The following is a 17469-nucleotide window of genomic DNA, read 5'->3' as shown; positions in this document are numbered from 1 at the left end:
GGCTGTTTCGGGGAGGCTTCAGGCGGAGCCTTGCTGGTGCCGGGGTGGCCGCAGCCCAGCGGCATCGGTCTCGCTGCAGAGCCGAGGGTGGCCACTAAGAAGCCCTGGGCTTGCATCAAACCCGGGCAACTGCGGAGGTGTGGATTCAGAATTTCGTAGAGGAGACTGAAGTAGATAGAGTGTGTTAAATGGATAAACGGGCCAGCCCGGGATGGCCTGGGAAGAGCTGCGGGCTTGTGGGGGACGGGCACGTAGCCGTGGGTACCCGCTGGCCATTTGGTGGGAGAAAGGTGGCGTGGATGGCATGGAAGCCTTCTGTGGAAGTGAGAAGTGGTGCAGAAGGCTTGCTTTGGGGCAACAAAATAGTATAACCCATACTCAGCTTGTAAACGTGGTGTCTGTGGCCAGGACAGGTTTGGCAGAAGTGTGTAGGCTGGTCACCAGCTGCAGTTCTGTTCTCTGCCCCAGCCTGGCCCGAAAAATGCTGGATTCGGGAAACAAAAGGCAGACCTAATTAATTCAGGGGTGGAGTGGGGGATTGCCGTTGGCTTGAGATAGGATTTCATGCAAAATTTCTGAAGTTATGTTAGAAAAACGTAATTTGAATAAATAGAGAAGTAAAAAGTATGTTCTTTTTAAAAAGAGATGGGTTAACTTAATTCCCTCACCTTGTCCCCTTCAAGGTTGTGAAACGGACCTTGTCCGGTTGAGGTCTGGGAATGGCCCGATGACTCAAGAGGGCGCAGGCGTCCTTGCCCAAGTCCTCCGGTGCTCCCCGCATCTCCCCACCCGTACCTGGTCGCGAGTGTCCAGTTAAGACTGAGCTGCAAACGTGAAGGGTCGTCTTTACCCCTCCTTGACAGACATTTTGTCTTGGTAATTGAAGTTAGTGCAATTAATGGCATTTGGCAAACTTAGCTGTACAGGATTGTCCATAAAAAGATAATGGGAAAAAATTATTGTCCAGAGACTGGGAAAGAAGAGGCTTGGAGCTAGGTGCTGTCTTGCACTCGCATGTATGTATTACTGATAGCATCCATCACTTTGGTGTTGCCAGAAAAAGCTTTTAAATTTTTTTTTTCTTCCCTTAACAACTAGTGGTCTGGTTGTAGAAATTATATAGTATAGAAGAAGAAATCTTTAAAGCAAAAGCTGTCAGCATCTTTATTTCATAAATAATTGCTGGTTCCTTTTATCTGTTACTTAACGCTATCATTTTTTTAATTCCTGCTTTCTGTTCTTGGTCTTATTTTTCTGTGTGTAGTTAACGGTGCTTATTGTGCTTTTCGTCAATTCTCCTTGAACTCCTTAAAACTACTGTCACTTATTCAATGCTGCATCTGTCAGTTAGTTTTGCTATTATCTGAGAGCTACGGTTTCTGGCTAATAATTTTTCACTCAATCTAAGAACATCAATAAAAGAAGAGAGTTCCTTTATGCTGCAGTGGAAGTGCAGAATCCATTGATACAACGGGAGGTCGAAACAGAAACGCTTCCAGTATGGAGAACATTAACATTAAGCTCTAATTGGATTTGTTTGAATTCAGGACAGCGGAAGGATCTCAAGTGCGCTGATACCTGGGGCCGTGGATTGCACGGTCAGACAAGCTGAAAACGCAAGACAGGGAGGAGTAAGTATGTTTGCACAGGCATTTGTGCTGTAAAAGAGCTAATGGTTGAAGGCCAATCATTCAAAAGAAGGTAAAAATCAGGGAATAGAACTTCTAAAACGAAGGGTTTACCCACAAAATCTTTTGAATTTTTCTTAATACTTAAGAGTTTTAGATCCTTTTGAGCAATACTCTCGACTGGGTGGTGGAGACTCTGATTCAGTTGTAAATCTTCAGCGAAGTAACTACAAGTCACTAAAAACCGCTCTCATCGCTTTGCAACCTGTCTTTGTTTCTTGGCTTCCCCAAGGATTTTTCCATAACGTCTCTGTCCTCCAGGCTCCGCAAGAGTCTCTTACAGTCCCCAGATCCTCTTCATTCCTTGTGCTTGGCCACCGGCCTCTCATCAATCATCCCTGGAAATAACGTTTTCCTGCAGACCTCCCACCTTCCGGGCACCGTGGCGGCGATTCGCCTCCTCCCGCCGCTTCCCGGCGCAGGCGGCGGGGCAGCTCTCCAGCGGGCAGGGCGAGGAGGGGGGCGTTCTGCTGCCTGCACTGGGCTGTCTGACACCGCGGTCGTTTTGACAGGGAAAATGCCTGAGCTGACACCTTTCCCCCCTGTTTTCATGAGGCAAGTGAAACAAATCTCATTAATCATGGGGTTCCAAATTAATTAAAAAGAACTCCCATCACTCGGCTTATCCCTCCCCAGATACAACCTGCTGAAGGAAAAGGTTGTGCTGGACACCCACAGATTTTCTCTGATGTCTGCGTTGCTAATAATTTTAAGAGCAGCACTCAGGGTTGCCTAATGCAAACCAAGCATTAGGATATACTTAAAAACCTGTGCAAGAATCTGGCTGTCGCCAGTCCCACGTGGAATATCGTCGCCGGGAGGAGGTCATTTCCCCAGCGCAGGGAGAGGGCTGCCGCGGCGCCTGGACCCGTTGCCGGAGGCCGCTGGCATGGCTCCCGCGTGGGACCGGCAACTGCTTTGTCCGTTGCCACCGCAGAGGCAGTAATGAATTCTGCAGCTGGCTATCCAGTTCTAAAGTATTTTCCCGGTGCTGAAGGCACCAGACAGTGTTTCAGTGACGGGTGCAGGCACCGTCACATAGCCATTAGAAACGTATTCTTGGAGGTATTCAAAATGCATGGTTCCGCTTGTAAGGCGTGGAGCGGTACTAACAGTCACGTGGAAAACTTGCAGGATGAAATAACCTGGTACTTATTTGCAGAGCAGCGCACGTGTCTGCCTTTCTAAACTGTTGCTTGGAAAGCTTATGGTACCTAATCCTTCTTATGGTTTGTTAGAGCGTATCTTTTGAAAAATAATACTGGAAACCTTTCTGTCAAGGGAAGCTGGTCCGTGTGAAATCCTGGTTTTTTGATGACTATATAAGCTGCATGTATGTATACAGTGTATCTTAATATACCTACATAAATGCTCCCAGTCCATAGGTTCTTCAAAGGAAACTTGAAATATCTATTTTTATTTCAACTTAACTGGTATCAAACAGGGAATGTGGTGGTTTTTTTTTTTCCTGAAAAGACAATGGTGAATAGTTGATGAAAGCTGATGCTCTAATTTATGTGTTAGAACACTCCCCAAGTGTTAGAATAATATTCTTCTCGGATGCTACTGACCTTTTCAGGTGGTTTTTTTTCCCCTCTTGCAACTTGTAAAAATTACAACAAAAAAAAGATCTTAACCATTTTTCCGGCTACGGGCGAATTTCCGTGTGACCTCCTGCTGTTACACACACGGCCGTGCCCTGGGAGCGGGACCAGCCCCCGAGCACGGTGCCCACCCTCCGGGGCCACCCCCACTCCCACCCTCTCCCCACCGCCCTCTGCTCTTCAGGGTGCTGCGGAGCTGGAACCACCACCGTACGCTTGAGTCTGCAGAGGACTTGGAGATGGCTTGGGTGCCCTGCTAGTGAATAATTACAACGTTGGTAACTTCATGGAGATGTTCCGTGCTATAATTTATTTTACTGCAGTATTTTTTAATTTTTTTTTTTTTTTTTTTTGGTCGTCAGACACTTTAAAATGCTGCTGTAATGATTCTGCTCATCTTCACTGGAACCTGGCTAACAGCATTTTCTCAGTATTGATGCATATGGCTGTAACTTACTATGACTATATTAAAAGTTTCTAACTTCTTGGTTTTGTCATAGCAATGCAGTTTACAGGAGAGACGTGGTGAGAAGCGGGCTGTATAACGCAGACGGCATAAGCCTGCTATTGTTCCCTGTGCTCTGGTCTTGCGAGCCTTTTCTTTCTCTGCGTAATTAAATTAAAAAGTTTGGAAAATATTAAACAGGGCTAAAATGTTTGGCATGGCATTGTTGAAAATTTGTGTTGGTATATTTTCACACTCCGCCCACAGTTGTCTTTGTGGTTTGTGTTTTGTTTTTTTTTTTTTGTTTGTGGGGTTTTTTGGTAAACAGCCAGGAGCTGGGACCACGCCAGGGATTTTTCTTTCACTGCATTCATTGCTGTTTGTGCCACTCTTTAGTCTCTTAATTACATGACTGTAATCGTCTTTGGTTCATTGTCCAAATAAAAGTTCAGTCAATTCAGCATTATTTTGCTCGGCGCTGCTGCTGTTTCGATCACGTGTAAAATACTGCATTGGGTTCCGGTCCGTAAGCGGCAGGTTTTGCTCTCAGAACCGGCTTCGCGCCCCGTTAACCGCGGGGGGCGGGCAGGAAGAGGGGTGCTCCGCGGGGTGCCCGTCCCTGCAGTGGCCTTGGCAGCGCTCGGGGAGGGCGCGCGTGTCCCCGCTGCGGCAGGAGACCGCGCTCCGCGGGGGCTCTCGGGTGCCTGGCTGGGGATGGGCGTCAGGCGTGGGCACTGCTGGGGCTGCTCCTGCTTCGCTCCTGTCCCCTCTGCGGTGAGGGGAGACAACGTGCTGGGAATATCTCCAGGAAAATAGGAACTAAGACGAGCTCTGGGGAAAAAAAAAAAAGAGAAAGAAAAAAAGCACTCTGATTGCAAATTGCTTTTAAGGAATAGAAAACTTGGGGTTGGTTGGTTTGTTTGTTTTCAGAAAAGCACATTTGTTTATGAAGTATTTCAAGAATGATTCTTTTTGTTGAGAATAATTAGAAAGTTTGGAGAATCTCATAAGAGAATCTCTTAATTAGATTCCTGCCCTTATTTAGAGAACAAAACCCAGTTTGTATAATCTTCGAAATATCATCCTAATCAGCTAAATGAGTCAAGCGAAGTATAAGAGTAGTCTGGTCACAATCCCTTTTCTGGTATTCTGACTGCGACCAAATAAATCCAGGGGACCCTGGGAAAACAAGCTCTTCCAGTAGGAAATTTAACTTGGGATCCAGATATAGCTAGAGGGGCTACCAAGAAGCTGATAAATGTTTTCATTATACATAAATTAAAGCTTTTGTTTGCCTGATTAGTGTTGCTTTGTCCGCTGAGACTAATGGTTTTGCTTCTCAGTAGGTGGTGGTTTCTTTTCTTATTTAGGTCTTTGATAAAATTAGATGATAGTGAGTTGAAAGAACATGATGTTCATAACTGACAGTTAAACGCTCTCCTGTACACTCTACAATGAAATTGCTATGTAGCACATGAAGTGGGTTTTGCATTTTTTTAAAGATAGTACACTCTGGAAAACATGAGATGTCGTAGGTGGTTGTATTATTTCTTAGCAGAGCATACGGTGATGTGCTACTTTTTTTGGTAATATAATTTTGCTGTAAGTTCAAATTACAGTTACATTTTAATTTAAAAAAAAATGATCTCTTGTGTATATATATATTTTTTTTTTTTTTAAGTTGAAAAGGGGTGGTTTATATCTCGCTGTGCTGCCCTGTTGGGAGCGCGGTCGAGCGGGACGGAGCGGTTCCCAGCCAGCGCCAGCCCTCCAGCTGGCGGCTCTGCCTTCTCTTGCTCGCGTTGTTATTTTAGTTTGCACTTTTGTGGTCTTACCCCCAAAAGTTGGGTGTGATGTCAGTAAGTACGCAGTAATTCTAAATGAGGAAAGGTATTGCCTGCTGCAATGAACTGAAAGCTCGTTTGTTTACAGCTCTAAGGGGCTTGCAGATAACCCAGACAATGAGCTGCGACAACAGGTACCCAGGTAAAGTAAAAGGGTGGCAGGTACCAGCTCAGGCGAGCGTAAAGACGGTACTTCCACGAGGTGAAGCGTGGAACGGTGCGTTAAAATGCTTATAATGGAAAATACTCATCAGCAGGCTGCAGCGGTCGTGCTTTAAATTACTTGCAAAGGAACCATAAAGATCCTGATGTAATTTATTGTGCTGTAAAACCTGTTAGAGGTAACATTAACCGGGAATTCTAAAATTGGAATGCAGAAGAGGTTGCTTTTTATCAATAAAAAGTAGGTAAATCTATTTCAAAAAACCGTGAATAGTATCTAGTTTTTACTCTGAAAAAAGAAACAAAATCTGACCCGTGAAGAGGAATGGGGTATTTCGGTGCATTATGTAAACATCTCATAAAATTCTCAGCAGGTAGAAATTGGAATATGCTTAATATACCTATGGGCGGTGAGTGAGGTTTATGATCCTTTTCTGTTCAGAATGCTCTAGAGCCGCTTGATAATCAGTATTGCGAAGCCTTGGCAATTCGGGGTGCTTACCCAGGTATATACGGTCCGTGATGTGACCTGGGTGGGTTTGGATCCCTTTTTACAAGTTATCGTGGTAGTGATACATTTTTTCTGAGACTGTTTTCCCCCACTTTTTTCTTTCCAGGATTTTTGCTTTTCAAAGACTACTGCATGAATGAGATTGACGAAGCTGTCCCTCAACTGAAGTTTTATGAAGAGGTAAGCGGCGGTGGATGGCGTTGCGGGGCCGAGGAGGGCGTCCTCGGGCAGGGGTGCTGGCGGGAGGGGGAGGCGTGCAAGGGTGCGCCTTGTTCGGGGTCATTTCAGCTTCGTACGGAGTGGTCGGTTCGGGAGAGGCAATGTTTTGTGTAGTAACGATTGCATCTCAAAGGGACAAAACTATCATTTTAGACATGTTCGAGAGACTTTTAAAAATAGCAGTGTAACTATTCAATCAGGTCGGTAATTTGGTACGGTATTCGTACAGCGTATGTTATGAGAGTAGCGTCGATGACTTTTTTTGCCGTCTTCCTGGGCAAATACTTAAGATTTAGAAAATGGAGTATTTGTAGGAAAAATCTACTTAGCCAGCTTCTAACAGTGCTTTTATTTGCGTATACTAAAATGGTGTCTTTTTATCAAACATAAGCTAACAAAGCCTTTTAAAAGCTACTGTTACAGTTTTTGTCCTTCAAGAGTTGTGTGTTTCGTCTGAAGGCACAGTATGTTGAAAACAAAACAATGGAAGGGAGGTACCTGAGCAGCCACTTAACCAAATGTTCATTCACCACATTAATGTGTCAAGAGATAACTTGGAAAATGCTGAGAGAATGATGGAAAGGGGAAGAATACTAAGAGAGGCTAAAATACCTTTAGGTTTATTAATGTTTTTTATCATAAGGTATGCTCTTTGACTGTGGTTCATTTCAAATATTCTTAAGAAATGAGTTGAAATGAGGTTCATCTCCGTCTCTACTTGTTAAATATCTCTGATACCTCAAGTTAAGCCGTGTATGTTCTTGAGAAATGGGATAAGCTTTTGATCTTCACTTGTGAAGATGATAAATCTTAGTTGTGCTACAAAACAAAGATGAAGTTAAAGTAAGTGACATTTGCCAGCTCTCAGTGGAATTACAACAGTGGATTCCTTCTTTCGAAAAGACCTGAAAGCAAAACCAGTGCTTTTTATTATTATAGCTGACGTGGGATGTGGATTCATATCTATTGCACATAGCGAAATTTTCCTTAAAGGCAGAAAGCCTAAAATAAGCCAACTTGTCTTACGCTGTCCCAAAGAGCAAAAGTGGAAAATGGCGCGTGGCTCCCCGCTGCACTTTGCTTGCTTGTCCCTGGCACGGACGTCCCTGGCATCCCAGCCAGCTCCTGGCTCGGCTCCGCGTCATCCACCGGAGGAATCGGCGCGTCTGGCCCTCTCCTCCCTGAAGCTTTCCCCGTGCCCTCGCGCTTCAGAGATGCCAAACCCTGCGCCTTCCGTCCCAGGCACCTCTGTGTAGCACCCGCCCGGGCAGAGAACGATGCCCTGTTGTCTGTAGCGGATTCCGAGCAGCTGCCTGGGCCTGTGGAAGAGGAGGTGCGACTGAAGTTACCGGTGTTTGACCGCACTCTCAAATGCTTCGTGCCTTTCTCTAACACCCTTTTACCGGTAGAGGAGACGGCAGGGTACGGCTGCCCATGGCGTGGCGCGAGGGACGTGGGGACAGCTGAGCTGTGCCAGCTTCTGAGGTCTCTCGGGCTGCGGGAAAGCCCTGTCAAACGCTGCAGGTGGTGCGGGGATCCTCCGGGAGGGATACGAGAGGTGGCTCTGGATCGATAAGTCAGTTGTGCTCCATCGTCACGAGGTCATCAACGAAGGAACTAACAGACGTCGTGCCCAGGGCAGGCACGCGTCCAGGAGGATCGGTGTTTGAGACGAGCGCGGGGGGAGCGCGTCGCGTCCTTCGGCAGCCCTCCTTGCGAAAGGGCTCCGTCAGCGCTTCTGCAAGGACCGCTCGGGAAGCGCGATGAGTCTTGCCGCTCCATTCACTCCTTGTTATATTTGTGACACTCTAAATATAAAACTGTAGTTAATCCTATCATAGGTGCTGGTTTCGGTTAAAACATGCACACGTGCTTTTAAAAGGCAGCCTGTATTGCTCAGTATTAATTAGAAGTGCTGCCTGAGGTAACCTTCTGTCTGGATTACTCTTCAAGCCGGTGATTTAAAATTTTTCTTGCTCGTGGGCTAACAGCACAAAATAGGCTAAGCTGGTTATCAGTTTGGAGATAAATCCTTAGCAATATACAGTTCCCCCACTCAAATTAGATACTCATCAATAAAGAAGAATCTTTCTATCGTTTTCATCTTTTTATATACTGAAGATATCACGGTCATAGGTAATCAAAAAGGCATGTTGTAACAGATCGTTTAGCAAGGTATTTTTAGCTGCCTCTATCTCTGAAACAATTTGAAATTGTATTTTTAGGTTATTAGCAAAGTGTTGCCTAAAAAGAATTTAAATGCTTTGTCATGTACTTTTTGAAAAATCCCATTAAAGGTATTTAAAGAGAGGTTCGTTGCATTTTCTTCTGTGACATACCAGATTCAGAAGCTTTTCTTTTTTATATATATTTGGTTTACTTAGTGCATTTATGTAGAATAATTTGAGTACATTGCTACATTAAAAATCACTTGATGTAGAAGGGCTCCGTACTCCAGGGATTTCATACTTCTGCAGCTTAAGTCACGATCAAGCATTTAACTGGATGAGTGATTCATCCAGATCGGTTTCAAAAAAAAGAAAAAGAAAAAGGAAAAAAAAAAGAAAAAAAAGAAAAAGGAGAAAAAAAAAGAAAAAGAACTTCTAGGTGCTTGAAAACTAATGCATTCTGATTTCGGTTTTTGAAAAGAGGCTTTGTCAGACACTTTTCTTGAGGTGAGCTGAAGTTTGCCAGGAGGCGAGGCGATGCGTGGTGTCGCAGCACGTTACGGCTGGGTCAGGAGCGGTGCTGCGGCGGCTGCTGCTGGCAGAGCAGGTTGCGTTTATAGGTGGTGACACTGCTAGCTCGCTGTGGTGTTTTGGCAAGGTACGGTAATGTTCTGCTCGATGAACATGTACAGTTCGCTGCTGACCAGGTCGGGCACGCCTGTTACGTGATGGAGCGGAGGCGTCTCGTCGCGTCGCTGGTGTGGAGAGCGGGGCCGGGCAGCGTGTTCGGAGGGCGTTCTCCCGGCCGGGGGGAGCGGGCTGAGCAGCCCGGGAATACATCGGGGGGACTTTTGTCACCTGCTGTTCTTTTCTTCAGACCTCTACAGAACAAAGGCACTTGGAGTGGTTGGAAAGCCCACTGAAAGGGTGGCAGTGACACCGACCGGGTGCCAGCGTGGCTGAGGGAGGCTGCTGCAAGAGACCCCTCCGCTTTGGGTGCGGAGTTAGGTGGTGTAAAAAAAGAAATATCAAAGGGCAGGAGGTTGCATTCAAGTAAGACAGTATGACATGCATCAGGCTTTCTCCTGTACTTCCAGTTATTTTGCAGCATTGCGTTAATTAAAAAATGTTTCTTTGGCAAAGATGTTTTGAATCATTTTAATTATAGATTGGTACCAAGGGGGAGGTAGTCACAGATGGCAAATGGTGGTGGAACCTGTTGCCTTATCATAGTCAGCAAACAAGAGGACTACAGCTAGAAAAATACCGAGTTTAATTACGGTGTTCCACCTTCAGAGATAGATTGGTCTGGGTTTGTCACGTGGAGACCTGCTCAAGGGCTGTCAGGTACAGCTCATCCTGTAAAGGAGCAGCCTCTGAATGAAAATAAAAAAAAAATTCTATTGTGAAATAGAGGCAAAACACATGTTGTTAAAATCTGTGCTTTTAGAAGTCCTCAGTAACGTGCTTTCTGTAAGCCCTGGCGCTGCTCTGGGCTGGAGGAGCCGCGCTGTTTGTCCTGGCGGTCCAGCAGGCGTGGTTCCCTGCCTCCGGAGGAGATGCTCTGGGACATCGCTTGCGCAGGGTTTGTTCTGTAGGCTGGAAGCACAGACAGCTCTGATACGGCCTGCTCCTTCTCTAACAGGCACTGAATGAAATCCAGCTGGGTCTTACTCTGCTGTGGTTTTCTTGAGTCGGTGTAGGGGGGAAGAAAACCTTCAGAAGCGCTGCTGTGCCTGTTTGCTCGTCTCGCTCTCCTTGCACGGTCCAGTCCTCCCGCAGTTAGCTTCTGACTGCCCTGCAGGGATCCTGGCCAGTGGCAGATGGAAAACACGCTGCGTCAGCTCCGTCCTTTTCAAATTTCGGAAAACAAAGTTCTGTAGCAATTTTAAGCAAATCCGTTTCCGTGCATAAAAATTCTAAGATAGGAGGGAAAGCTGAGGTCAGCTGTAACTATGGTATTGCAGGTGGTTTTTCTTTAAGTCTTAAGAAAATAATAAAGTAAAATAAAACTTCAGCAAAAGTCTTGTTTTTACCAAGTGAGTGAAAAATCATTAGAAATGTGCTCATCTAATGGATCCTTCTCTCTTGTATTGCAGATAAAAGAATACGAGAAACTGGATTCTGAGGATGAGCGTCTGACCCGAAGTCGGCAGATTTATGACATGTACATAATGAAGGAGCTGCTGTCCTGTTCGCACGTGTGTATCACCCGGGTTTCGCACTGCTCTCTGCCTTACTCGAGTAGCTTAACAGCAGTGATAATCCAAAATAACTGCTCTTTCATTCAGAGAACAATTAAGACTATTGCCGCAGGAATTGTTACTACAGATACTTGCAGTGCTGTGGATTTCCGTTTGAAGTCCGTGGGACTGGGTTTGGCTGAATTCAGCATGCTTTTTTTGTGTTTTTTTTTTTTTTTCCCTTCAGTAATGAGGTGTAAAGATGGTGGTGTGTGCCAATTTTTGTTAAACTTGGTGGCACGCGAAGGAAGTATTTGGAGATTTATCTGTTTTATATTTCTTTGAACTAAATCTCTATTTTAAAATATGATGAGTGCCGTTTGTGTGTATATATACATGCACACATATACGCAGATTAACCAGCCCCCTCCAACCCAGCCACAGCGCTGCCCCCAAAAACTCAGAGAGATGTGAGCTGCCAGGGGCTCTGCGGGACAGTTTGGATGTTGAGCTTTCGTATCCCTGAAAGTTTGAGATTTTGAGTAAAGTTTGAGATTTTGTCTAAAACGGATCACACAAAGATTTTTTTATTATTATTTGTTTGGTCGTAAAGCAGACTTTCATACCAGAGACCGTACGCTTTGTAGCTGCGGTATGGTAAGTGAAGGGCTTGGGGCTGTGTTGTGACAGATGCAGCTCTGTTGAAGTCAGTGAAGACACAGGTTTCCTCCAGCTGAGGTTTTGGCCCCTTGATCTGTATTTAACGGTTTCATTTGCTCTTACTTTAAAGAAAAATAGGGAGTGTGTTTCACCCTAGTGGTTCTTTGGATGAAGGGTTTAAGCCATTCCTTTGTTAAGCGTGCATTATTGGCTCTGCAGTGGTGAAGAGTCCGTGCCCACTGCTGTACCTGGAGCTGTCCCTGTGTATGGGATTCGTCATGAATGGGTTAAAGGAGCATCATCTAGCCCTTTTATCTTCACCTTGCTCCTCCTCATCTTCCCCTCTCCTGCCTTCCCGCTTTAGAATAATTGTTTTACTGGATCATTCTGTGTGTTTCACGATAACGCACTTGGAAGAGCTATATTGCATTCATTCTGGAGTACGTGTATTTTTTATATGGTTCAAGAGCAACAGTGCTGTAGACCTTAAATGAAACTTCTTACATTTCCAACTGTTTGAAATCTTTCTTTTTCTTTTTCAAAAGCCTTTCTCAAAACAAGCTGTAGATCATGTCCAAACGCATTTAGCCAAGAAACAAGTGCCAGCCAGCCTTTTTCAGGTGAGGTTAAGACAGTCTGAATGCTCAAGTTTTCTTCACTTATTTGACAGTAAGTGACTTTGTACATATTATTTAAGGAGACAGAATAAAATGGTACTGGTAAATATTCTTCACTGGTAATAGTGATATTAGAATGCTTTTCTCAGTCAAATAAAAATTACAAATTACTATTCTTATCTAAAATATTTTTAAGCACATTTATGAAAGCAAACTATTCCTTGGTATATGAGCAGAATAGTTTTTAAATTTATGTAATTTAAGCCATTAAATGATTTAGAGTAAATCACCGTACATCAGAAAGATACACATCCTGTCAGGATAAAGCAAATTGCATAGTGGAGAAATTGCCTTAGTGTTTCAGTAATGTGAAATCTTTGAAAACATTTTTCCTTTTTCTTTTATTTTAAGGTATATTAATTCCTAGTTGATGATGGTGAGGAATTAAGCATTTTTACCATTTTACATGTCTCTCCACAAGACAAAACCCAATCAAAAAATTACTTTTCTGAACAGGAGTTTCTGCACCATTCAAATTGTGGTGCTTTTTTAAAACTTCCTAAAATTCTGAATTGTTAGAAGAAAGTGTGGGATTTGCATATCCTCCGTTTGAATAGAAATATAAATGGTATCCTGGCTCATTTGCGAAATGATACATCTTTTATGGTTTTATTTACTTTAGAAAATAAAGAAATGAGAAGTGAAATATTTCTTGTATTGTTATAGCTCTAATACACGTTGATACAAGACAAGAAATTCAGAATTATGCTGACTTTCATAGCTAGGTGCATTAAACCACTGTGGTTTTGCACATAATGAACCTCATCAATCATGGGAGTGTTTATAAGCTTAAATGTCTTTGATGTAAATCTTACATATTTTTATATACTGCAAAAATGTGAAGGCTGCCCCTGCTGATTTTTCTTACTGCTCAGTGAACTGTTTTTAATGTTGCAATTAGGTGAACTGACAAATTGATAACTGCATTGCTTGGGTTATATCTCACCGCTAATTGGGTTGGGATTTGAGATCGCTGCATGCCATCACACATCAAGAGAAGTGTTTCTCTAGAAGAAGTCACTTGTGAATTGAAGGTGCTGGTTTCTTAGAGAGGAGAGAAGCACCAAAAAGATGAAGCGTGGCAGCAGCGCTGGGAAGTCACACTCCGCGGGAGTGACCATCTATTGTGTTTAAATATAATTGAAAAAAGAACTGTGCTGTGATTGTTCTGCCAAACTTGTTGTCCACAGACAGGTGCTTTATGCAGGCTGCATGCAGCCCCCCCAAGGCAAATATTTAAGGTTTTCTAGCTCATGAAAATATTTTATATTTGACCCCAGGGCACCTGCTCGGATGCCAAAAGCTAAATGAAGCTTAAATGTTTCATTGAGCCTTCTTCAAGGAAAACACAGTAAATGCTGTAGTTCTGTAGGGCCAACGCGAGTTATACGTAATGGGTAGTATTGCATCATCAGTTTCTTGTATGCTTAAATACTAACTGTGTTTCTTAACCCTTTTTAGCCATATATAGAAGAAATTTGTGATAGTCTCCGAGGAAAAATATTTCAAAAATTTATGGAAAGGTATGAGCATGACATGCTATCCGGACTTTCTACCTAATGTAGCAGGAAGCCAGGTCCCTTAAGTATTGCTGTAAAGTAAGGCCAAAAATGTTTAATAAACTTCATTTAATTAATAGTCTATCATCAGCAAGCTTCTGCAAATGACTAGCTTTGTTGTATATCATGATTAATGTTAAGATGTATGCGTGGAAAAATTGTAAAGGTGATAGATTTTTCTGTTGCTCTGTGTAGCAGTAATAATAGATTGCAGTTTGATCTTAAAGGTTTAAAAATGCAGAACTATGTTGTTGAGGGATGTTCTCCTGAGTAACCATCTCTCGCGTGTGACTGAAAGACCCAGTCATTCTGGTTTGTGTCTGGACACCTTGCAATTAAGCAGAAAAGGTCTAGAAAAGAATACAAGGCGTAGACCTGGTTCAGCTGAGCAGCCCTCTTAACCTTAACGGAACTGCTCTTGCGTGCAGGGTCTGTAAAGTATGGCTCTCGTCCAGCGACAGCCAAATAGACTGTATAAAATGGTATATAAAGGTGGTATTCTGCAGTCAAACTGAAATAATTGTAAAAATTGTTATTAAATGCAAAAATTGCCTCCATAGAACTATTATTTCTTACTCTGAAAATAAATACTTAATTATTTATGTAGAAATGAGAAGCTATTTTTTTGGCAACAGCTTGTGGTATTATTGATGTTTTTCCTATTTTAAGATAAAATGAGTTTAAAATGTTCCTTGGGGTATACGGCGGTTCATTAACATAAATCGAGCTGCCTCTGTTTTCTTATAATTATCTCTCTCTTTATGTAATTTAAATGTTTGTTAGTTCCAAACTTAGTTGTTTTTAAAAATTAAAAACCATCTGAGAGAGAGATGTGAGGACATACTGAGCACTTACAATTACAGGGATAAGGTTATCTGATATCCTTCTCTGATAAGGATGTAAAATATGAAGTGTGCACTGCCTAGTAATTGTTTTTCTTGGTGCGGGTAAGATTACAGTTGTTTGAAAGGAGGGCTATCATTTACTAAATATCACAACATGCCCTAGAGCAAACTTTGTTTTAAATATCAGAGTCTTGATGTTTTCTATAATACTTTACAGAATAGTCTCAGACAACTTTTAAACTTTTTTTCTACAGTGACAAGTTTACTAGATTTTGTCAATGGAAAAACGTAGAACTAAATATTCATGTAAGTACTTACAAGTATATTTGTCTTGTCAAAGGCTGATACAGGAAAGAAAATGTTCAGTTTTGAATTCTGCTTCTGAAAAGGCCTTATTAAGGAGCACGGTGAACGCTACTGATCCGCTCTGCTATTCTTAGACGTACAGTCCTAACAATTCCTTCCTGGACGTCCCTTCTGTCTGTCGCGAGTTAATAGCTTTTTGATTTTTGTAATAGCTGAAAGAAACTGAACTGCCAGAATTGCTGCTCTTCAGCAGCCCCGGCCACCGTCTGTCTCCGTTTTCCCACTATGGTTCTGACGTTGTCCCCAGCAGCCCGTGCCTCGGCCTCCGCTTTTGTCCCTCTGCACTGCTCTTCTACCACTTTGTCTGTAAAAATAGCCCTGTTCTTCTGCAGAGCCTGTGATGAATGAGACTGCCCGTCTTTGGCAGCGACAGTCTCATTCGTCCCGTTGGTGCTTCGGACCGTAGTGCTTGCAAGTATGTTGAAATATAGACAACAAGGGGCTCCTTTTCCAAAACAATAAGTGCTATGTGAATTACAGTAGTTAAGTATATTAAGGCAGTAATGGATTATTTAGATGTTTTTACAGTAAGGTTTTTTTAGTACTGAAAAATGACGTCTGGTTTTGTTTTGTTTTGTTTTTGCATTCACAGCTGACCATGAATGATTTTAGTGTACATAGAATAATAGGAAGAGGGGGATTTGGTGAAGTGTATGGTTGCAGAAAAGCAGACACTGGAAAAATGTGAGTATATACACGCTTTATTTTAGAAGTAACTGTAAACTCTGAACTAGTAAGGAAATCCTTCCAGTCATTTCTTACAAAATCACTGGAAAGCAGTGTCGCGTTACTGTATAGCTCTTTGTAATTAAATTTCATCCCAAGAGGTTCTGATTTCTGGATCATCTTTAAGGTTAGTTTGATATTTGATCCTGTTACATGCCATGCAGTGGGGCTTCAGTCTAGCAGAGCTCTTAAGCACATCCTTCATTTAAATGGTCTTGTCAAAATTAATGGAGACTGCACATGTGTTTAAAATTAAGTATGTGCTTAAATGATTTCCTGGATCAGAGCCTGACGGCGTAGAACGATGTTCTTGTGGAAGCCTGGTGAGATGTCACCTCTCATCTGCTGAAGGTTGCTCTTCTCACAACAAAGCGCATCACGTAGCTGGTGCTGATGTAGGGCTGGAGGATGACACGGGAATATGACCTCAGTGTGTTCAATCTGTAGGGTCGTACCTGAATACGGTACTCCAGATTTGTGTAGTTGCATACGTTTCTGCCCTGATGAGCACGTTTCACTGGCGAAAGCAGTGATCCTTGCTTACGTTTGGAAGAATATAGTTCCAGTGTTGAAATTCAGTTTAACAGAGCTCTCGGTGGGAACTCCAAGATCAACCTGTGTGGTTTTTTCTTTTTCTGGACTTACCATTCACACACTTCTCCTAATCAACAGATTTCAATCTCTAGGCATAATTGTCCCATTATGTCCTGTTTTGAACATCTGGGCATTGATTTAAAAATCGGTCTCAATACCTATCCGTTTATTTATTTATTTACACTCCACCCCCCTTCCCACCCCCCCTTTCATCTTGCTTTTCTCCTAACAGTTTTAGTCCAGGGACTGTCCTTACACATTTCTCTTCTAAGTAAGCATGGTGTGTTTGAAGTGCCAAGTCTCTGTGATTACAGCTGGCTTCACTGGCAATGGTGTGTGCTTGGCATCCTTGATAATAATAAACTTTGGAGCTATTAACAAGTGGAAGGCATCTTAATGTTGTTATCATGCTCAGTATTTTTGCAGTGACCTCCAGTGTTTATATTAATATTATTACTAACAATACTGTCTTTATTCTTGCTTTGGTACTTTTTTGTCCATGTACAATTCATTAATTTGTCCATGTACAAAACCAAACATTTTATTTAGCTTGAGCCACGCTAAGCAGGTGTCCGCCCTGAAGAGGTAGTTCTCAGATTCCCAGACATTTTCCTGTCTGAGTTTTGCTCTGGCAGGAGGTGGATAAACCTTGGGACTAGCAAGGGAGGCAAAGGACAGTTTTTATCAGGTATAAATAGAGTAGAGGGAAGTGAAATGTGGGAAAACCAACCTTTTTCAGATTTGAAGCAAAACTTTAGATTAGGTTCAGTTTCTGGGTAGAGGTTTGGTTTAGTTCTTTCTTAATCCAAACCTGTTTACCCATCCCTAATCCAGATCCCGTCCACTCTAGATGGCTGCCTCTGCTGCACTTACTGCCTGCAAGGAGCTTGGGAAGCCACCCCTGCAAGGTAAATGCCATCGGTGTTTCACTAACCCACAAAGATACACCTGAGGCTTCTTTCACATCACCTCCTTCAAGGACGTCTAAATAGGGGCCAGAAGTACAATGCAGAAAGCAGTCCAAAGGGGGAGGGATAGCAGTGCTTTTTGAGCACCTAACGCGGTAGAAGAAGGAGACACTTGATGTCGATCAGCCTTCAGTGGCCCCAGTCGTTCGCTTTGATCAGTGATGTCAAAGCATAAATAAAGGGTAGCGTGTGAAATGTTATTTATAGTCGTCGTTTACAGACTTCTCAGCAGGAGCACGTGCTGTGAATA

The 17469-nt window shown here is 43.0% G+C and overlaps 1 protein-coding gene across 5 annotated transcripts in view; it reads left to right on the top strand.

Annotated features, from left to right (window-relative positions):
* Window positions 1-17469, top strand: part of GRK3 (G protein-coupled receptor kinase 3) — a 76594-nt gene that overhangs the window by 30620 nt on the left and 28505 nt on the right. For 4 of the 5 annotated variants that reach the window (XM_075167493.1, XM_075167492.1, XM_075167490.1 and 1 more), the window contains exons 3-8: window positions 6361-6434; window positions 10741-10842; window positions 12030-12104; window positions 13623-13684; window positions 14820-14871; window positions 15524-15615. In XM_075167493.1, the coding sequence (XP_075023594.1) occupies window positions 6361-6434; window positions 10741-10842; window positions 12030-12104; window positions 13623-13684; window positions 14820-14871; window positions 15524-15615 (457 nt within the window). The remainder of the gene's footprint in view (window positions 1-6360; window positions 6435-10740; window positions 10843-12029; window positions 12105-13622; window positions 13685-14819; window positions 14872-15523; window positions 15616-17469) is intronic. The other variant, XM_075167495.1, reaches the window with a different exon arrangement.

Source organism: Calonectris borealis, chromosome 18, assembly GCF_964195595.1.
Source record: "Calonectris borealis chromosome 18, bCalBor7.hap1.2, whole genome shotgun sequence".
Classification (NCBI taxonomy): Eukaryota; Metazoa; Chordata; class Aves; order Procellariiformes; family Procellariidae; genus Calonectris; species Calonectris borealis.
Note: the sequence above shows the minus strand (reverse complement) of the source record. Positions and strands in the feature narration are given on the sequence as shown.